Source organism: Schistocerca cancellata, chromosome 2 (assembly GCF_023864275.1).
Source record: "Schistocerca cancellata isolate TAMUIC-IGC-003103 chromosome 2, iqSchCanc2.1, whole genome shotgun sequence".
Taxonomy (NCBI): domain Eukaryota; kingdom Metazoa; phylum Arthropoda; class Insecta; order Orthoptera; family Acrididae; genus Schistocerca; species Schistocerca cancellata.
This window is the reverse complement of record NC_064627.1, coordinates 427740882-427764392: the sequence shown is the minus strand read 5'-3', so window position 1 is coordinate 427764392 and position 23511 is coordinate 427740882. Positions and strand designations below refer to the sequence as shown.

Sequence of the window (23511 nt, the reverse complement as noted above, 5' to 3'; positions counted from 1 at the left end):
CTCGCCCACTGTCATCCTCAAAAAACTGAACGGGTCCCTCCAGGTATGTGGTGCCCAATCTGTGATCAACTCTTGCCCTATCCTGAAGGTTGATGATATTCTGTCCAAGTTGGTGGATGGGAAGATCTTCGCCAAGATTGTTCATAGAGAAGCATACCTCCAGCTGCTGGTCGACACTCCCTCTCAGGAGATCCTTGTCATCAATACTACCTTTGGGCTCTTCTGGTACAACTGCATGCCATTTTGGATTGCCAGCACTCCAGCCATCTTTCAACAATTTGTGGAGTCTGTGACTAAGGAGGTCCCCAGCACTGCCAATTACTTAGACATCTTAAGTCACAGTAATCTCGGTCCCGGACTTGGCTCAGAATCTTTGGCAACTTTTGGAGGTTCTGCAGGCTGTGGGGTTGCGGTGCAACAGGGCCAAATGTCAATTTTCGGTGTCGCAAGTGACCTTTCTCAGCCATGTCTTGAGCACCGCGGGCATTCGCCCAAAGTCACAATACCTAGAGGCCATTCAGCAGCTCTGGCAAACATATTGCAGCTCAAATCCGACTTGGGTCAACTCAACTATTATTGGTGTTTCATCCCACATGCTGCGGATCTGGCGGAGCCTCTGCATCACCTGCTCCGCAAGAATGTTCCCTGGACCTGGTCGCCGGAATGTAATCGGGCTTTCCAGTGTCTCAAATCTGCTCTTCTCACTCTACCGTGCCTCGCCCCATATGACCCCACTAAGCCTCTTATTTTGGCCACTGACGAGTCGGATTATGGGCTGTGTTGTCTCATATTGTTGTTGGTGTCGAGCACCCAGAGCTTTCGCCTCAAAAACCCTATCACATGCACAGCACAGCTATAGCCACATCGGAAAGGAGGCCTTAGCCTTCATCTTTCGATTCAAGAAGTTCCACGACTTCATCTACGGTTGCCGGTTCACGCTCTACGTGGACCACAAGCCTTTGCAAGCCCTTGGTTCCATGTTCGGCACCACATCCGCCATCCGTACCCCGATACTTCGCTGCTGCATCGCTGCCTGCAGTGCTGGGCACTGTTCCTTGCAGGGTACACCTACGACATCCATTACCAGGCCACAGGCCTCCATGCCAACACCGATCTTTTTCGACTTCCTGTAGAGGTGGATTCTGGCGTCAGTGCTGATCCGGTTGCTTGTTTTCATCTGGATGCCGAGGATTCTTCCACCACTGCTGCGTTGCCAATGGACGCCTGGCTTATCGTACGGCACATGCCCTTGGACCCAGTTCTCTGGACGATTTTGCACCACGTTCAACTTGGGTGGCCCTCTGATCGTCAGGATTCGACCTAAAGGTTGGGGCTTCTGGACTCATTGGAACAACTTTGTGGTCTGCTACGGGGTTGTTGTTCTCTTAGGCAACACTGATCGTTGGCGTGTTGTGATACTGTCCCCCTCCTTCAGAGGGTCTTCATGCCCCTACTTGTCGAGCACTGGGGTATTGTCCTGACAAAGCGCCTCGCCCACCAACATGTCTATTGGCGGGGAATGAAAGGTTACATCACCCACATGGTGGGTTCCTGCACCTTCAGCCAGCGTCAGAAGTCGGCGCCACCATGATGCCTGCTTCCGCGGCCTCTGACCCTTGCCTCATGGTCCTCACTCCATCTGGATTTTGCAGGTCCAATCCTAGGGGCCTACTGGCTCATTTTGGTGGATGCCGCCAATGGTTTTCTGTATGTCGCACACATGTCCTCGATGACCGCCGCTCGCACCATTCAAGACCTCCCTCATATTTTCACCATCGAGGGTCTATCGGAAACGATTGTGATGGACAACGGTCTGCAGCTGATGTCGGCAGAGTTTACTTTCTTCTGTGCTACGTCAGGCATCCAGTTACTCCATACGGTGCCATTCCATACCACATTCAATGCATTGGCTGAAAGGATTATTCGCATGTTTAAATTTCAGACGGCCAAACTGTATCAGCATTACTTCTTCCCATCTACTTATTGTTCTTCTGGTTCTGAAGGGTCCTCTCTGGTGGAGAAGCCACACGGATGCCCTCATTGGACGCCCTTGTCGCTCCTGTTCCCTGCTTCCCCTCATCGTGGCTGCGATTCTCTCCGCAAGATCCAGTCTGGGCACTAGTGTTTCCCAAGGGTTGGCCTCGCTGGGTTCCCACCAAAATCTCCATGCTTCTCTGCCGCACCACGGTGACCATCGTCCTCAATGATGGTTCCCTCTGTTGGAAGAACTTCAACCAGCTATGGCACTGTCGTGGGCAGAGCCCAGCACTGCCATTGTCTCTGGTGCCGTGCCTTTGGTCTAGGGTCTTCCAGGAGGCTGGAGGCTCATGGGACGTCCCTTTGCAGCTGCCGTCGCCACAGCCGCTGTCATTGCAGCCGTCGCTACAGGCTTTCGCAGAGTCTCCATGGGCGGGCCCTCACCTATGGATGTCGATGAGACCCCCTCCCCGCCACCGGCACCTCTGTCACCACCTGTGGTCCCGTTCCACCAGCAGAACCTGGGACCGACATTGAGATGTGCCTTTGCCCTCCCCTGGGAGGGGTGGGAGGGAGGACTGCCTCAGTCACCACAGACATCTACTGCAGCAGAAACTCCGCAGAGAAACCACCGATGTGGGTTGCTGACTCTGTTGCGAAGTCTGGCCGACGCAAGAGTGTTTGCAAACAAGTACCACAGTTGACAACAAACATGTAGGTAGAGCCAATGTCCATCAGAGGGCATCAACCAGCAGCAGAAGAAGGAGGCACGACAATCAACAAATTATTTCCTGGTAATCAAGTGTGTGCAAATAAGACCCAGAAATATCCTCCGGCCAGGTCTAGATAATCCAGCACTCAGCCATTCAGCAGGCAGTTATCGACTTGCCGAATGTGGAGAAGATCGGCTGGTCCAGCGGTATGCAACCACAACCATTTTTTTTTTATTGCAAATTACGGTTCTACGGCAAAATCTACATACATTTATTCTGAAGTATTTTCTTCGTTTCACCACAGATGATGCAGTAATTGGAGGAACAGAAATTGGTAAGCAATTGTAATTTACAACAAGCTAGTCAATGGCCCCCAAATTCCCAATGGCACATGGGACCCCACCTCCGTGCTGCGAGGGTAGGCCAATACTTCATAACTTCTAATTGGAAACCCCATTCACAATGTTGTATTCCTCCAACATATGGAAGAGCGGGCTGCTCGACATGCCACTGTGGCCATGGCTCGAGATAAACGCTGCTGTCCTTTTCCAAATCGAGTAAGTGTTACAATGTAGTATCGCCAACTTCAATACACTTAGTGATCCACTTTTTAAATGACCGTGCAAAGGTCTGAAGCATATCTGCGGGAATGTCAGCACAGGAGTTTCTGATGTGGTCAACCACGTCTTCACGGCCTGTTGGCACTTGCTGTTAGACCTTATCTTGTGAATATCCCCATAGTAAGTAATCCAGCAATGTCAAATCTGGTGACCTAGCAGGTCAATTAATAGGATCACCTCTGCCAATTCACCAACTAGTGTAAACATGGTCAAATACCTCCCGTGCTTCAATTTCATAATGTGCTCGGCATCTGCCATGCTGAAACCACATATTTTGTCAAATGTGAAGTACAACATCCAACAGTATTACCAGTAGTTCCTGTTCCAAATGTTTTCTATATTTGCATCCATTCACTGTACTGTCAATGAAATCCAGACCAACGAGTTTGTTCCTCATGATGCCACACCTTATGTTAACTGACCATGGATGTCGACGGTCAACTTGCCGTAACCAGTGAGGATTGTCTACACTCCAGTAATGCATGTTATGCCGGTTAACACTACCATGGTTTGTGAATGTAGACTCATTGAAAAATAGTACCTTGGCAAAGAACACGGGCGTCATTTGCGTTTGTTGATGTGCCCATTCACAAAATACTATCTGGTTATGGAATTCGAAGCCATGAAGTTCTTGATGCAGTGTCACATGGTATGGATGATATTTATGATGATGCAGTATTGTGACAATACTATCTACGGTGTAATTGCCGGGTTCTTATCCGGGGATTGTGGGGCACTGCTGCATTAGCTTCTGATATAAAGGCATTCACAACCTTGTAAAATAATGAGCAAGAGTGAACTTTCCCTGGGAAACATTTGGCATACAAGGCAATAGCAGCCTCAACATTTCTCTACATTCTCCGTAAACCAGGACAATTTCAATTATTTCTTCTGTGTTTGCAACATTCATCATCCACTTGCACGTCTGTTCTCCAAATCACAGGTAGGTGTGCAGGCAATAAACACTGCACAAGTATAGTAACGTTTAGAACCGCTATCTGTTGTATGTCTGCACGCTTTACGTAGTGTGAGCTCCAGTAGCAGTTATGATATGCCTTAGTTCATTACACAGCCACAGTGCACGTCAAGTAGTCCCCTCTTCGATATGCCGAAGAAATAAAACATTGCAAATGGGCTTTCCAATTAGAAGTTATGAATAGCTTCACAGCATAGAGTTGGGGTTCCAAGTGCCATTAGGTATTCAGGGGTCATTGAGTAGCATGTTGTAAATTATGATTGTGAATCCATTTCTTTTCCTCCCATCTGTGGTGAAATAAAGAAAATATTTCAGACAAAACGTATGTAGATTTTGCCGTAGAATCGTAATTTGCAATAAAAATAAGGGTTCCTGCTAAAGATTTCGAAGTTGTCTCCCGCCACCCAGGCATGGTGTCGGGTGGTAGCTCGGGGGTGGTATCAGTGGATGTACCCCTCCGAGAAAACAAATTGGAATTATAACTTTTTTTCATTCTTCACCCTGTATACGACACTGGTATATTTTATTACTGTTCGAAAAACAATATTTAGGTTACAAATCCTTTAGCAGTATTATTAAAAAAATAAAATAAAACAGCATTCCCACTGATGAAATTCAAACTAGATCTTGTTAACTGTATGTTTCTCAATGAATCAATTATTCATAAGCACGCAGTTAAGTTCAAGGAATTCATACATTCCAACATCGGCTATGGAAGTGCAAAGTCAATTCTTTTCCAAGAAAATTGGAAGAGGTTTATTGAATCAGTTCTTACTGAAATCAGAATTAGCTTCAATCAAACTGAGAGCAAGACAACCTGCAGCTTTTGTCAACAAGTAACTAAAAATTGTATGTATAGGTTTTAGATCAGTTCTTGATGTGTTGCTTTAAACTTTCCTTCAAACTGATTGAATTCTGTCACCTTGGTTTTCTCCAGCTTCAGTTTCTTCTGAGTTCTGAAACCTAAGTAAACAAACTTTACTCTTACTGTGAATAAATGTCATTGTTTTGAACATTTCTGATTCAGAATTGTTCATCTTTCAAGCTTCACAAATTATTCCATAACATTTATCAAAATTATGGTCAGGGCACTGTGTAGAAACCAAATGGACTTTTATGCTGAAATACTTAGAACAGTTTCACATCAAATGACAACAAATTGAGAAATAAGAGTTAAGCATATATTTGTGGAATGCTGGTAAACTCTAGATGTATTTTCATGCTACTCCTTGTTATGTGTACAGAATTGTCCTTTGTGTGTCACTGGAATTCTGCAACCATGTGCACCACCAGGATAATCAGAATATTAAGTTTTTCATGTTGATACTCCTTTGAATATACTGTATGAGACTGGAATTGGAAATAATCAGCAACAATTACAAATAACATTTTACAAAGATGTGTTGAAACAAAAAGGTGGTTGCTTCTCAACAAACACATACTCAAAGTACTAGCTCCTAACATACACCTCGCACTAACATCAATCAACCAAAGCTAAATGTACCTGGACACAAAAATGAAGACTCCCAAGACTCGTGAGGACACTAAAGGCAGTTGCAGCCAAGCAATGGACACTATGACTACTCAATGCACTACTACATCTTCCCAATGTGAAGAATCCACAACACATTGTTCTCTAACTAGTATCTCACAAGGCGTTTGAAACAAAATAATATATTATCTCTGTAACTTATGCCTACTTGATTTTTCTAGGTAAAATAAATTTCTCTGAGAGTTCAAGGTTTACCAAACAAATCGCAACTGTCAATAAATAACTTTTCTCAAAGATAGGAGTTCTTAGGTCATAAAAGCAGCCGTTTCTTTTTTCCTGGTTCCTGCACGAGTGCTCAAAATAATGTTACTTATCAGCATTGCATGTCTGCCAAGTACTGGCACTGGATATAGTTCTTTTCTATTTGTCTGGGACACTTTGTAAATTCTGTGCTTCTCTTAGTTGAAGAAAACTATAAAAACTACGTCATCACACCATTCACACAAATCCACTTTAACATTTTTGTTGTGACTCAATAACTAAAGTTGGTCACAACAGCAAGTGATTACTCTGGCTTAATCTTCTGGTGTTTTCTAGTTTCCCTAAATTAAGAATAAAAAATTTTTAATTTAGCCAATCAATATCAGCACAGGGAAGAAAATTACCAAAGTTCTGCTTCCTCTTTATATCAATTTCACTGCATACATTATGTTTCGACTATACTGCATCAGTTGGAAGTGTGATGAGTAGCTAATGTTGCAAATTTATTTTCTTGCTTTTATTGCCATGTGGTCACAGCAACAAGGAGCAAGAAAAATGGGGAAATGAAAATATGCATACTTTTAAAAAATTTGGAAGAACCAAAATAAACAGATTGGTGTAATTCAAATTCTGAAATGTAGAAATAAGGATTGTACATCAATTCTCAGGTCTGGGAACAGTTAGGGGAAATGAATCACAAAACTGACATATTATGAACTGTTACTTACACATCCTCGAAGATGCCGGTAAATACCAGAGAAACGATTTGCTTCTCTCTCTCCATGACTACTTGCAATTTTATTTTTTATTTCCTCTGCTATGCTGAACTCATCAGCTTCATCCAGTGAATCATAGCTACATCCTTGTCTAAGCTTTTGTAATTGCTTTTGAAACAGACGGAACACTTCATCTGGGAACGAAAATAAACAAAAATGTCAAATTAGTGTGCATGATCTGGAAAAAATTCTGAATATGCTATACTTTAAAATAATATAATGATTTTTATCTTCAATGATATTTCTTACAGACTCTACAATAATTTAATAGTTTGAATAACAATTTCACTGAAATCCTACAGCATGTCACAGACAATAATATCAGAAAAAAAACTGTCACTCCCTGCTACGATTAACAATGAGCTATGGTTTGCTTGTCCCTTTTTTTGATCAATGGGAATAAAAATTATACATAACATGCAAGTTTAAGAAGGAGAACCTTATAAATTGGTCTAATAACTAATGCAAGCCACTTAGCAGTGAGAATCTAATATTACTACCACAATCAACAACAACGACTGCACAATTTACAAATAAATAATATAAATAATAATAATAATAATAATAATAATAATCCCGTGTGGAGTTGATGGTCTCCCATCGGGCGCCTCCCCAGGTGGCAGATAGGGGAATGCTCTCCAGATATGGAGGGTACCAGGGAAATAAAATACCCGGGGTGGACCAAAACTATCAACCGAAATCCACTAACGACTGCTTGGTATCCAGCGGTTAGTGGTCAGCGTCTGTTCGCCTAGATGGTGCGGCTGCAGCAACCTTCTTGATCTCAACAATCAAGTCGTATTCCTCGTGATCTTTCCTCGGAAGGACCACCACCAAGTTGAAAACTAACTTGAAAACCAAACATGATGATAACACAAGGAATGAATCCACTACCCTGGGCACCAGTCGCAAGGCTGGCTTTACCTGGTCATCGGATTCCGGGGGACCAGGAGCATCATGTTACGCCTAAGGTTGAGAACCAGACGACATCCAAATTATTACACACAAAACAAAGACACTTCATCAGTACACTTAATACTAATACTCTTTTCAAACTGGGCAAGATCAAACAACTTACAGAAGTGCTGCAAAAATTCCAGATCAAAATCCTTGCAATCCAGGAAACACGATTTACGGACGAAAACCATTTTGATACAGACAACTACAGGATCTACAAAGCAAAACCAGCAGTTAAAACTAATGAGAAAGGACTCAAACAGTTTGGCACAGCATTTGCAGTCCACAAATCTATCAGCGACTCTGTCATTGACTTCCAGTCTGCATCAGAACGTATATCAACGCTCTCCGTCAAATCGGCCAACAAAGCATATACCTTGATCAACGCACACGCACCCACAAATAACTATAACAAGAAGAGCCGCCAGAAAGTGGATGACTTCTGGAATGACCTCGAAGAGACGACAAACAAAATTGCCAAACACCATGTAATAATCTTGTTAGGCGACTTTAATGCACAATTAGGTAAAGAGAAAAAATACAGGAAAATCACCGGAATCCATACAGCTCACAAGAGAACTAACAAGAATGGGGAAAGATTTATAAGCTTTTGCGAAAATTTCGGCCTCGTAATTATGTCAACACAATTCAAAAAACCTAACAAGAAACTGTATACTTGGAAGTCGCCCAATACAACGTTGGGTGAATTCCAGATAGACCATGTGGCCATCTCCAAGAGTACCACAGCAGAAATTCTGAATGTGAAAGCGAGAAGAGGATTTTTTGACTCAGACCACCACCTTCTACAGATAAAGACCAGATTACAACCCAATAGAAAAATGCCAAAACTAATCAAAGTGCTGAGACCAGACCCCGAATACATAAAACTCAACAAGGAAAACATCTTACAGGAAATTAGTCAGACAAACACCACAAACTGGACAGAACTTGTGGACGTCCTCAAATACACGATGAAATTGGGTCAACCCCCGAGAAGGAGAAAACGCAGGTGGTGAAATATAATATGTGACCAAGCAATAGAAGAAAGGATCGATGCCTGGAAAAACTTCAATAGTCACAAAATATCAGAAAAATGGCAACAATTTCTAGTAATCCGAAAACAAACATAGAAAACTATTCGGAGGGAAAAAAGAAATTATGACAAACGGCGACTAGATGAGATAGAACAAGACTGTAAGAAGAACAAAACCAGGAATTTTTATAAGACGTTTAAAGAACATATTGCAGGATACCAGCCACCCAATCTTTGCTTCAAGAAACCGGATGGTTCACTAGAAACTAACACGAAGAATAACTGCCAAATCCTCGCAAACTATTTCAACAAACTTCTCAACTGCGAAAGACCTACAGAGGATATTCACTACAAGACGTCTACACCACATCCTGACGCTAAACCACCAACCATCAACGAAATAGTAGAAATTATCAAGACACTGAAAAACAATAGAGTCCCAGGAGAAGATGGAATTATTGCAGAACTATGGAAACTAAATGATGAAAGATTAACAGGAAAAATTCACAAAATCATATTAAACATTTGGGAAACAGAACAGATCCCTTCTGAATGGAAATGCGCACTCATCCATCCAGTCGACAAAAAAGGGGACAAAACTGAACCAAATAATTACAGGGGTATCTCACTCGTACTGGTCACATATAAAATCCTATCAAAAGTTCTCATGAATAGATTAGAAGAACAAGCTGACCCACAAATAGGAGAATACCAGGCTGGTTTCCGCAAGGGACGATCATGCATAGAGCAGATCTGGAATCTAAAAATGATTCTCCAGATGAGAAACACCCAAAACACAGTGGTTACTTTTGTAGATTTTAAAAAGGCCTATGACTCAATAGACAGAGTAGCGCTCTGCAAGACGCTGGAAGAATTCAGCATTGACAGAAAGACAAGTGCAATCATTCGGGAAACATTAACTGACACAGTCTCCAAGGTTAAATTTATGGGGGATATCTCGGAACCATTTGAAATCCAAACTGGAGTGCGACAGAATGATGGACTTTCACCATTACTCTTTAATATCGTTCTTGAAAAAATTATTAGGACATGGGAAAAAGAAGTCAAAGGAATCCAAATTGGCATTAGAAAAGATAATAGATTCAATTTGAAGTGTTTAGCTTTTGCGGATGACCTTGCAATCCTCACAAATAATAGAAAAGAAGCCACTAACGCCATAGAGAAGTTACACGAAATTGCACAAAGAACTGCCCTGCAAATCTCATATGAGAAAACCCAGTACATAGAAACAGTGCCACAAGACAAATTGCCTATTGTGACAACCCATGGGAAAATCGTACAAGTACCACATTTTAAGTACCTGGGAGCAATCATCCAGCCATCAGGGATCAACCTAAAGGCCAATGAGGAAAGAATAAAAAAACTACAGAAAGCATATAAACTCACGTGGAACTATTATAACAAAAAGTCCATATCCATTACCGCAAAATTGAGGCACTACAACACTGTCGTACTTCCGGATGCACTGCATGCATCTGAAACAACACAAATAGGTGGGCAAACTAAAATCAAAGAAATAGAGAAAATTTTTGGCCCGATACAAGAGCAAGGAATCTGGATGAAGAGATCAACATCAGAATTATACAAATACACAGACAAGATTACGGATACAATAAGGAAAAGAAGAATGCAGTTCTATGGACATATCCACAGGATGAATGAAAACAGAATTTCAAAGCGAATTCTTAAAGTCATCAACTCAGGCAGGGGAAAAACAAAATGGATAAAAGAAGTTGAAGAGGACCTCAGACAAGCACACATAACAGTAAACGATGCAGAAAATAGAACTGAATTCAGGAACATCATCAAAAAACATAAATTTGACACCACAACACAGAAGAGACCAGGATGCAAATAGACAGCGGAGCGAAAAAAACAACACAGTGAACACATGAAGAAACTTTGGGCTCAGAAAAAACATAAACAATCATCATAAAGGAATTCAAGTTCAAACACTCTCTTAAATGGGAATAATCGAAAATAATAATAATAATAATAATAATAATAATAATAATAATAATAATAATGACACCATGAAATTTTATTAGTTGTCCTTGTATTTATTTTAGAACCCAGTGCAAACAGGAAATGAGAAAAGTGATCAAGAAACAGTGCACAACGAACAAACAGAAACAGAACTATGTAATAGGACACATTCCTTTGCATTGAAGACATTAAAACAGCGAAATGCAATAAACAGAAGTAAAATCAATTAACATAAAACAAATATATTATGAAATTTTATGGAACAACTTGACAAAAAGATAGCTCATGAATTTAATGGAAAGGGGATGGATTTTTTTTAATGTTAATTATGGAGAATTCGTCAAATAGTCATTTTCTTAAAGGCAAGCAGTCTCACTTGCAGCTTGCAATTTATTGACAGCCAGTTGTGAATGGTAAACATGTATTACGCTATCAAGTTTCAAATAGAGATGAAGCAATTGATCTTTGTAAAATCACTGAGGAAGCAATAGCTTCAGCAGGATCTGAAATTTGATAATTGATACTAGGCATTTGTAACTAGTTGTCAGCACACAGTAAAAGTGACTACAGACAAATGTTTTTTAAGAATAGTTCACAAGAGATGACCTGGGATGAAATTTATAATGAACCAACTACTGGCATAAAATATGATCTATTACATGATAAATTCATATCATTACTTGAAAATAGCTTTCCGCATACGCTAATCAGACATCATACAGCCATGTAAAAAACCATGGATCATTAGGAGGATTAAAGGTATCTTGAACAGAAAAGGTAAACGTCTCTCTAAGCAAGAACAAGTATAAATTCTGTAGTAGTTGGCACACTACAAAGAAATACTCAAATTACTAAGTTTTTTTATCAAGGAACATGCATGTAATGTCAGAAATCCGTAATTCCGACAACAGACTAAAGGCTGTTAGGGATGTGGTAAAACAAGAGACAACTGGCCAAAGAACAGAGTAACATAACTATTGAATTAAATGAAGGGGCTATATATGATAGGTGACAGGTAGAAAATGTTTTCAATAATAATTTCTAAGTAGAAAGTGTAGGGACAAACAGTTCAAGAGAAAAATCATGTCAATATGTTGAAAAAGTAACTCTCATACAATTCAGTCGTATGAATGTATCAACAACTCCTCCCTCTGAAATTAAGAAAATCATATAGTCCCTTAAAAATAAAAGCTCATCTGGATTTGGTGGTGTAATCCATGGTATATTTCCGGATAGATTGAACTATGCCATTGTTAAATCCCTCTATAAAATGGGTTCCCGACCTTTCTTTAGCCATTACCCCTTAGTACAATCAGTATCCCCTACCCTCCACTGTGGCAGTTTTTGTATGCTCATGTCATACCAGCTTGCCGCCATGGTGTTCAGAAAGTTATGATAATAAAAAAATAAATGCTATTTAGTTTTTTTAATGTGTTTTAAAGACAAACTAATGAATCGATGAGCCAACTGCTGTTGCTTATTCCTAACAACCTTTTAAATATGCAGTCAGTGCACATTGTAAGTCTTGCTCCAAGACTATTTAGTTCTTTTATTTTATTTTTCAACTCATCTTCATAAATAAAAGCTAACAATGCACAGGGAGGGAAGACTCTTGTTACAAAACAAAGTTTTACCTGCACCATATTCCCTGAGTGGTACTAGCTTCACCTGTACCCTGAGCCCCCATTTAAAATCACCCAGGCTAAAATGTGTGCACTGTACTTATCGTTTATAAATCACGTGATTGCTGGATTCCTTACTTCTTAACTGGCAGAAATCAGAAGACTTCTGCCAATGCCTTGTGTCGGACCACTGCTGCTTAATAATAATAATAATAATAATAATAATAATAATAATAATACTGTGTACAGCACTGTAGCAACCATTGTGTAGTTATTGTTGTGTTGTGCTGTCACTTATTTTATTTCTCTGTTTCAAAGTGAGAGATGAAAATTTTTTGTTCCATTGTAAGAGCTATCTACAAGGTAGAGAAGCCATTTTCATGGGAATTTGGCATTTGATACACATTTGTCTCACTTTTACTATCACAGATGGATGATACTAAGCACAAAGCATGTGTGTAGTTGGTGGAGTATGTGAAGAAGAAGTTCTTCCTTGTTTCACAAGCTGTAACCTCTGACACATCATGACACACGTTAATGCTGGTGACTGAGAAAAATTATTATTGTAACTTATATAATCAGTGTTAGAGTCTTAAAAAATTGTAATAACAGTATTTTTTTAATAATTTAATTCTGTGACAAAAACAATCAAACCGTTTTATTTTTACCCCTCAGGTAATTACGCAGGTTAGGAACTACTACTCTATTTGATATGGAGAGACGCCAGTAACTGCCAACCTGTTTCACTACTGAGAAATTTTTCCAAAATTTTTCAGAGGTTATGTATTCTAGAATACCACCTAAGCAATAATAATATCGTCAGTAAATTGATGTTTGCTCTTCTGACAATGCCGTTTACACATCCACTCACCAAATTTTATAAGCATTAAATAACAAAATACCCCCTGGTTGGTATTTTCTGTGACCTATCTAAGGTTCTTGATTGTGCGACACACAATATTCTCCTGGCTAAACTGAGGCATTATGGAACTGATGGTACAGGTAACCAATTGATAACGTCATATTTTAGTAATTCAACCAGCACAATCAGGGGTGATTCTTCTGAATGAGGAGAAATCGTTTGGGGTTCCAAAGGCTTAATCTTAGGTCCCCCATTGTTATTCATACATGTAAATGACATTCCATCTACTATACAATAAACAGAATTATTTATTTTTGTGGATGACACTAGTGTTGTAACCAAGCATAGACAGAGCAACAGAAGAAATGGTAAACAATGTTCTTAAAAGTGTTAATGACTGGTTTTTCTGGAATGGTCTCACTCTCAGTTTTAAAAGGACACAACATACTCAGTTCTGCACATCTAGAGGTGCTACACCACCTATTTCAAAATTTTTAAATGTCCGTAGTGATGAGAAATTGAACTGGAAAAGGCACATTTTTAAACTGCTTAAATTACTTAGGTCAGCCACATTTGCACTTAGAATCATTGCAAATCTTGGTAGAGACAAGTCATTATCTTCACATATCTTGCATATTGTCATTCAATAATATCACATAGAAAGCAATCTTTAAGAAAAAGGAGTCTCCATTGCCCAAAAATGTTTTGTAAGAATCAACATCTACATACAAATTCTGCACGCCACCACACAGTGTGTAGCTGAGGGTAACCTGTAGACTTCTCTTTAAGGAACTGAACATTCTGACAATTTCTTCGAAGTATATTTATTCCCTTACCCCCAAGAACCATGAACCCTGCCATTGGTGAGGAGGCTTGCATGCCTTAGTTGATAGCCGTACCATAGGTGCAACCACAACGGAGGAATATCTGTTAGGAGGCCAGACAAATGTGTGGTTCCTGAAGAGGTGCAGCAGCCTTTTCAGTAGCTGCAGGTACAACAGTTGAATGACTGATCTGGCCTTGTAACACCAACCAGAACGGCCTTGGTGTACTGGTACTGGGAATGGCTGAAAGCAAGGGGAAACTACAGCTGTAATTTTTCCCAAGGACATGCAGCTTTACTGTATGGTTAAATGATGATGGTGTCCTCTTGGGTAAAATATTCCAGAGGTAAAATAGTCCCTCATTTGGATCTCCATGTGGGGACTACTCAGGAGGACGTTTTTATCAGCAGAAACAAAACTGGCATTCTAGGGATCAGTGCATGGAATGTCAGATCCCTTAATTGGGCAGGTACGTCAGAAAATTTAAAAAGGGAAATGGACAGGTTAAAGTCAGATATAGTGGGAGTTGGTGTAGTTATGTGGCACAAGGAACAAGGCTTCTGGTCAGGTGAATACAGGGTTATAAATACAAAATCAAATAATAAGGTAATGCAGGAGTAGATTTAATAATGAATAAAAAATAGGAACACTAATAAGCTACTATGAACAGCATAGTGAACGCATTGTTGTCGCCAAGACAGACACAAAGCCCATGCTTACCACAGTAGTACAAGTTTATATGCCAACTAGCTGCACAGATGATGAAGAGCTTGAAGAAATGTATTATGCAATAAAAGAAATTACTCAGATATTGATGGAGACGAAAATTTCAGTCATCGGGGACTGGAATTCGACAGTAAGAAAAGGAAGAGAAAGAAAAGTAGTAGGTGAATATGGACTAGGGGCAAGGAACGATAGAGGAAGCAGCCTGAAATAATTTTGCACAGAGCATAACTTAATCATAGTAACACTTGGTTTAAGAACCATGACAGAAGATAGTATATGTGGAAGAGGGCTGAGAACCATGACAGAAGGCTGAATACATGGAAGAGGCGTGGAGACACAGAAAGGTTTCAGATAGATTATCTAATAGTAAGATGAGATTTAGGAACCAGGTTTTAAATTACAAGACATTTTCAGGGGCAGATGTAGACTGTCCACAATTTATTGGTCATGAACTGTAGATTAAAACTGAAGAAACTGCAAAAAGGTAGCAATTTAAGGAGATGGGACCTGGATAAACTGAAAGAATAAGAAGCTGAAGAGAGTTGACAAGAACAGAGGAACAGAGGAAAGAGATACAGTAGAACAAGAACGGGTAGCTTCGAGAGATGCAATAGCAAAGACAGCAGAGGATCAAGTAGGTAAAAAGACGAGGGATAGTAGAAATCCTTGGGTAACAGAAGAAACACTGAATTTAATTGATGAAAGGAGAAAATATAAAAATGCAGTAAATGAAACAGGCAAAAAGTAATACAAACAGCTCAAAAATGAGATCGACAAGAAGTACAAAATGGCTAAGTGGAAATGGATAGAGGACAAATGCACGGTGGTAGAAGCATGTATCATTAGGTGTATCATTAGGTGTAGAAATTGAAGAGACCTTTGGAGAAAGGAGAAACACCTGTACGAATATCAAGAGTACTGCCTATAGAAATTGAAGAGACCTTTGGAGAAAAGAGAACCACCTGTACGAATATCAAGAGCTCTGAAGGAAGACCAGTACCAAGCAAAGAAGGGAAAGCAGAAAGGTGAAGGAGTATATAGATGGTCTATACAAGGGCAATGTACGTAAGGGCAATATTATGGAAATGGAAGAGGATGTAGATGCAGATGAAATGGGAGATATGATACTGTGTGAAGAGTTTGACAGAGCACTGAAAGACCTGAGTCAAAACAAGGCCCCACGAGTAGACAACATTCCATTAGAACTACTGATAGAGCCAGCCATGATGAAACTCTTCATCTGGTAAACAAGATGAATTAATTCCAGTCCCAAAGAAAGCAGGTGTCGACCGGTGTGGAAATTACCGATCTATCAGTTTAACAAGTTACGGTTACAAAATACTAGCACTAATTCTCTATAGACGAATGGAAAAACTGGGAGAAGCTGACCTCAAGGAAGATCAGTTTCGTTCCCATAGAAATGTTGGACCACGTGAGGCAATACTGACCCTATTATCTTAAAAGATAGGTTAACGAAAGGCAAACCTTCATCTCCAGCATTTGTAAACTTAGAGAACACTTTTTGACAATCTTGACTGGAATACTCTCTTTCAAATTCTGAAGGCGGTAGGGGTAAAAAAACAGGGAGCGGAAGACTATTTACAATTTCTACAGAAACCAGATGGTCGTTGAGGGACACGAAAGGGAAGCAGTGGTTGAGAAGGGAGTGGGACAGGGTTGCAGCCTATCCTTGATGTTATTCTATCTGTATTTTGACCAAGCAGTAAAGGAAAACAAAAGAAAAATTCGGAATAGGAATTAAAAACCATGGAGAAGAAATAAACACTTTGAGGTTTGCCTATGACATTGTAATTCTGTGAGAGACAGCAAAGGGCCTGGAAGAGCAGTTGAACGGAATGGACAGTGTCTTGAAATGAGGACATAAGATGAACATCAACAAAAGCAAAATGAGGGTAATGAAATGTAGTCAAAATAAATCAGGTGATGCTGAGGGAATTAGATTAGGAAATGAGACAATTAAAGTAGTAAATGAGTTTTGCTATTTGGGAAGCAAAATAGCTGATGACTGTCGAAGTTAAGAGGATATAAAATGTAAACGGGCAGTGGCAAGGAAAACATTTCTGAAGAAGCGAAATTTTTAACATCAAGTATAGATTTAACTCTCAGGAAAATATTTGTAAGGAGTGTACCCATGTATGGAAGTGAAACATGGATGATAACTTGTTTGTACAAGAAGAGAATAGAAGCTTTCGAAACGCTACAGAAGAATGCTGAAGATTAGATGGGTAGATCACAATACTAATGAGGAAGTACTTAACAGAATTGGAGAGAATAGGAATCTGTGGCACAACTTGACCAGACAATTCAGAAGGATGTAGGTACAGTAGTTATTCGGAAATGAAGAGGCTTGCACAGGATGGAGTAGCATGGAGAGCTGCATCAAAACAGTCTTTGGACTGAAGCCCACAACAGCAACAACAACATTCTTGTTCCCTCATGAAGTTTGTTTAACTAAATGACTGCAGTTCTGAAGAACAATGATAAGAATAATAACAATACCAAAAGAAAAAATAACATTCACTGCTACACATTAGTGTTGTCTTTTAGCATAAAAAGTGCCCCACAATGCTGCAACAACAATTTTTGATCACATACTCAGTGATATAAAATGTCTGGCAGACAGCAAAGTAAAATTAGAAAACAAACTAAAAAAATTTCCCCTTGACAACTCCTCCTATTCTGTAGAAGGATTTCTGTTGTTATAATGTGTAGAAGGTGGTGGGTAGGAATTACTAACTCACAACTGTTTATTTTTTAAAACTTATAAATATTCAACATGTAGCCATATTTACAAATTAATTTGTGATGGGAAATGACTCATTCCACATCTTCGATTAGATTAGATTCTGTTTTCGTTTCATAGACCCAAAAATGAGATTATTCTCATTGGTCTGGAACAAGTCAGAAAGCATAACATTAAAAAACTCAAACATCTGAATGAAATACTCACTTCCCTAATCATTTGTCTGGAGAGTGTCAAAATATGTGAATATATTACAGTAAATTTGAACTGCTATTATCTACAGAATTAATAAACTGTCAGACTGAAACACAGTTACGAACTTTTGATAAATTTATCATACACAAGATACCTAATCTTGACTGTTGTAACCAAATGCTGTCAAAACTGAAATCTATGTACTGAGCTATTGATTGACAACATAGTGAAACCTCTACTTTACGTTTTTGTGTGGTCTACACTAAAAAATGCAAAATTGAGGAAAACGGAAAATTCTGGAAAATTTTAAATCCCCCCCCCCCCACACACACACACACATGCAATTGGCATATATGATTAAAAATCACAATCCTCTCCAATACTCTGTACAAAATCTGTCCAAGTGAAGGACATTAAATGTACAAGACAATGTTTATACTTTAATTTGTGGTAATGAACATCAGTTTTTAAAAAGTCACAGATGCGTAACAGCAAGTAAAAACTCATCAAAAAACTGAAAGATATCTGGTCACAAGGTAATCGCGCTGTTTTCCAACATACTACGCCCACAAATTTTATGTTCAAGAGACACATTTTTGAGAGATCATCCTTTGTTCTCACCCAGAAAAAAAGCAAAACTTGATGAACATCTTGAATTAACTAAAAACATCACAGGAGCTAAATGGTCAAACGACAAGCATAAATGCAGACATCTGCTTGATGACATAGTCTGTCATCATTGCTGTTACTGTTTAATGCTTTTCTTACGGTCCGCACTTCATGTACTCACCATCATTAAAGTGTTATTTTATGCTAAATGAGAGAAACAGAGATGTGAAAAAATAACTGTACTTCCGTAACTGACGTTACAAGCTTATTAACACTCAGCTCAGTGAATTTTTGTATAATGTGTAAAATATAAACTTGAAAGAAATTTCAGGTGCTACAGTTTCGCTTCATGCCCACTACCACTGCTGACAATTTTATGATCTACAGTGTATGGTGTGTGCAGTGCAAAGTATAAACACGAGGAGTGTATGTAGTTGTTACACAACTGTGTCAGGTCAGTTTTGAACAAGAAAGTCTTTAAAATATGTAGCTTTTAAATACAATAGTAAATGGTACACAGGACACATTACCAAGGCATCACATGAATTTAAAGATGTTGAGATTACTGAATGGTTGGTTGGTTGGCTTGGGGGATGAAAGGGACCAGACTGCTACGGTCATCGGTCCCTTTTTCCAAATACAAAGAACACCCACAGAGAATAAAAACGAGGAACAGAATAGATCACAGACGATACAGAACAAGAGAAACTGAGACAAAGACAACACAAAACGAACTAAAACCACACAGAGTGTGACAGTGGTTGGCCGACCATAGAAATAAAAAAGGAAAAGCCAACCACTTAGAAACACATTAAAAAATCAGTTTAAAATCATAGGCCAAAGGCCAGAATCAACACAAAACAATAAAATAAAACAGAAACACTCAGATTAAATGATAAAATCCCCCTGCCCAAATAAAACATAAAACTAAGTCAGCCAAAGTGGAGTCGTCTGTTAGAAGGGCAGGGAGCGTATCAGGCAGCGCAAATGTCTGCCTGACCACAGCTAAAAGGGGGCAGGCCATCAAAATGTGAGCCACTGTCAAAGCTGCCGCACATCGACATAGAGGAGGGTCCTCCCGGCGCAGTAAATAACTGTGTGTCAGCCGGGAGTGGCCAATGCGGAGCCGGCAAAGAACTACTGAGTCCCTGCGAGTGGCTCGCAGGGATGACCGCCACACAACCGTCGTCTCCTTGACATCACGGAGTTTATTGCGCGTTGTCAGTTCACGCCATTCATCGTCCCATAGCGCCAAGATTTTGCGGCGGAAGACTGCCCGCAAATCAGTCTCTGGGAGGCCAACGTCCAGAGATGGCTTACTGGTGGCCTCTTTCGCCAGGCGGTCAACATGTTCGTTACCCGGGATACCGACATGACCGGGGGTCCACACAAAGACCACAGAGCGGCCGCAACGGGCAAGAGTATGCAGAGACTCTTGGATAGCCATCACCAGACGAGAACGAGGGAAACACTGGTCGAGAGCTCGTAAACCGCTCAGGGAATCGCTACAGATAACGAAGGACTCACCTGAGCAGGAGCGGATATACTCTAGGGCACGAGAGATGGCGACCAGCTCAGCAGTGTAAACGCTGCAGCCATCCTGCAAGGAACATTGTTCGGAACGGTCCCCTAGAGTGAGCGCATACCCGACACGACCAGCAACCATCGAACCGTCAGTGTAAACAATGCCAGAGCCCTGATACGTGGCCAGGATGGAATAAAAGCGGCGGCGGAAGGCCTCTGGAGGGACTCAGTCCCTATTGCTGAATCACAGTTCCTTTCATGACACAGTAGGAATGATGCTCTTTGGGTTTCTTTCTTTAATGGTATATGAAAGGTGGCTGTATCATTATTAAGACACAGTGCTTGGTTGTACAAGCTTGACAATAAATGCCATGAAAAAAATCATATCTCTCACCTTTAAGTGAACTCATTATGCTTTTGTATCAAGATGTCACGGAAAACAAAGTTATATGCAAGGTAGAAGAGTTTTGAAATTACAGTTTCCTTCTTTATATTAGAATTTGTTTATGAAATTTTTATTCACAGAATTTTTATATTTGTATATACCGGTATTTATTTAAAAAGTTGGTAGTGTCTCTCATTACTGCTAGCACCTTTTCTTATGTGTCACTGAAGTATCTTTTATATTTACAGTAACAGAATAAGGATATATCACCTCTATTGTGAACCCAAGATGCCACTTGTAATTCCATACACTGAAAAGACCATTAACATTGAAGTACAAAATATACACAGAGTAAAATGATTGATAAACTTTTTCAGCTCTTATCTCTTTACAGTTGTGATCTACAGATCAACCACAAATATTTTAGGAACAGTTTTTCAAGGAATACACTTGGTTTTTATTTACCAGTGTCCTGTGGTGTTGAATGTAAATGGCAAGTGTAAATGGTGATTTCATTTTATTTTTTACCAATGAATAAAGGTAGTTAGGATATTCTTCTTTGTACCTAAGACTGCTACCAGATGTTTAAACACTACAGAAAAAAAAAAAAATTGGAGACTCAGCTCTTTAAGTACCCCCCAGAGCTTTGAAATTCATCAAATTTGATTCTTGTCCCCCCCCCCCCCCCCCCCCCGTGCCCCGCCACACTATTTCTCTCTCTCCCCCCTCCCCACCCCACCCCCCCTTTTTTTTTTTGATAAATCAGAAATTTAAAGCACAGCATGGAGAAAGTGCATTTGACAACATTTTTCATATAAAAATCTGAATGATGTATCCTACTTTTTACATGTTATATTAATTTAGTGTTCTAGATACTACATGCAGAAAAAAATTAGGTCCATAGGTCAACTCATTACTGAGTAGTAGGTCTCGGAAAATAGGGGAATTGGTGCCTGACTAATGACCAGCAACACACTCTTGACTCCTCAAACCTGAATTAATTGCTGCCTGACTAATGACCAGCTACACACACTTGACTCCTGAAATCTGAATTAATTGGTGCCTGACTAATGACCAGCTACACACACTTGACTCATCAAACCTGAATTTATCAAAAGTGCTTAGAGCTAGAAATGTGCTGTTTGGCAGTTTTACTATTACAACATGTAGGTATCCATGTACCAAACACGACTAAATTCTGAAATGGTCATCTTTCACCCACTGTGAGATTACAGGGAACAATCATACAGTCCAGTTTAAATTTGATTGGGCAAAAATAATGCCCTCATTTCCGAACTATCACAGGCTACCAAAAACTAACTATAAATTCCTGGGGGTTACAATTTATGGACACATGATACATGAAAATCATATCCAAATGAGCAACATAATATCCATCAAGGCAACATAATATCTGTGGTGTCACCGCCAGACACCACACTTGCTAGGTGGTAGCTTTAAATCGGCCGCGGTCCATTAGTACATGTCGGACCCGCGTGTCGCCACTGTCAGTAATTGCAGACCGAGCGCCACCACACGGCAGGTCTAGAGAGACGTACTAGCACTCGCCCCAGTTGTACGACGACTTTGCTAGCGACTACACTGACGAAGCCTTTCTCTCAGTTGCCGAGAGATAGTTAGAATAGCCTTCAGCTAAGTCCATGGCTACGACCTAGCAAGGTGCCATTAGCCTTACAGTGCTTGTATTTAAAGACTCTCAATTGTATCGTCAAGAGCAATGTACCACAATGATGGAATAAAGTTAAGTATTCGAGGAGCTACGTACTTTTCTTTATAGCATTCATTAAGTATCCTGTTTCAGACCTCACGCCAGTCGGCGTGTGTGTACGCGTGCCTTTCGGTTACCTGTCACTGTGGACTGGCTGTCTTGTCAGTCCACAACAATATCCATCAAAAAGAAAATACTGGAAGAATACATATAGAGACAGTAAAATAAAATAAAGGTTGGCGAAGGAAATATGTTGTCCCTAAACGGAATTAATAAAATATATGTGAATATCGTACTGAAAATAATGAATTAAAACTATGAGAAATAAATCCCATTGTTGTTATGGAATTAATAAAATATATGTGAATATCATACTGAAAATCATGAATTAAAGCTATGAGAAATAAATCCCATTGTTGTTATGGAATTAATAAAATATATGTGAATATCATACTGAAAATAATGAATTAAAACTATGAGAAATAAATCCCATTGTTGTTATAACTATAAACTTCTGTGAATATTTTCTAGTTAATAAATGGGAAGCCACAGTTTGACAAGTAATAACAGTTTATTAGAATCACAATTACAGCACAACCACTACTATGGACAACATGTTGTTGTTGTAGTCTTCAGTCCAGAGATTGTTTTGATGCAGCTCTCCATGCTACTCTATCCTGTGCAAGCTTCATCATCTCCCAGTACCTACTGCAACCTACATCCTACTGAATCTGCTTAGTGTATTCATCTCTTGGTCTCCCTCTAAAATTTTTACCCTCCACACTGCCCTCCAATACTAAGTTGGTGATCCCTTGATGCCTCAGAACATGCCCTACGAACCAATCCCTTCTTCTAGTCAAGTTGTGCCACAAATTTCTCTTCATCCCCCTTCTATTCAGTACCTCCTCATTAGTCATGTGATCTATCCATCTCATCTTCAGCATTCTTTTGTAGCACCACATTTCGAAAACTTCTATTGTCTTCTTGTCTAAACTATTTATCGTCCATGTTTCACTTCCATAGATGGCTACACTCCATACAAATACTTTCAGACACGACTTTCTGATATTTCTCTTCTTCAGAAACATTTTCCTTGCCACTGCCAGTCTACACTTTATATCCTCTGAACTTTGACATCATCAGTTATTTTGCTCTCCAAATAACTAATCTCCTCTATCACTTTAAGTGTCTCATTTCCTAATCTAATTCCCTCAGCTTCACCCAATTTAATTCAACTACATTATATTATCCTCGTTTTGCTTTTGTTGATGTTCATCTTATATCCTCATTTCAAGACACTGTCCATTCCATTCAACAGCTCTTCCAGGTCCTTTGCTGTCTCTCACAGAATTACAATGTCGTCGGCAAACCTCAAAGTTTTTATTTCTTCTCCATGGATTTTAATCCCTACTCCAAATTTTTCTTTTGTTTCCTTTACTGTTTGCTCAAAATACAGATT

General features: G+C 39.7%; 1 protein-coding gene across 6 annotated transcripts in view; it reads right to left on the bottom strand.

Moving 5' to 3' along the window:
- The window catches only part of LOC126161894 (gamma-tubulin complex component 3-like), a 310528-nt gene that overhangs the window by 265761 nt on the left and 21256 nt on the right, over positions 1–23511 (bottom strand). For all 6 annotated transcript variants that reach the window (XR_007534969.1, XR_007534968.1, XM_049918039.1 and 3 more), the window contains exon 2: positions 6768–6949. Coding sequence is in view for 4 of the 6 variants with exons in the window: in XM_049918039.1 (XP_049773996.1) it covers positions 6768–6949 (182 nt within the window). In the remaining 2 variants the exon portion in view is untranslated. The remainder of the gene's footprint in view (positions 1–6767; positions 6950–23511) is intronic.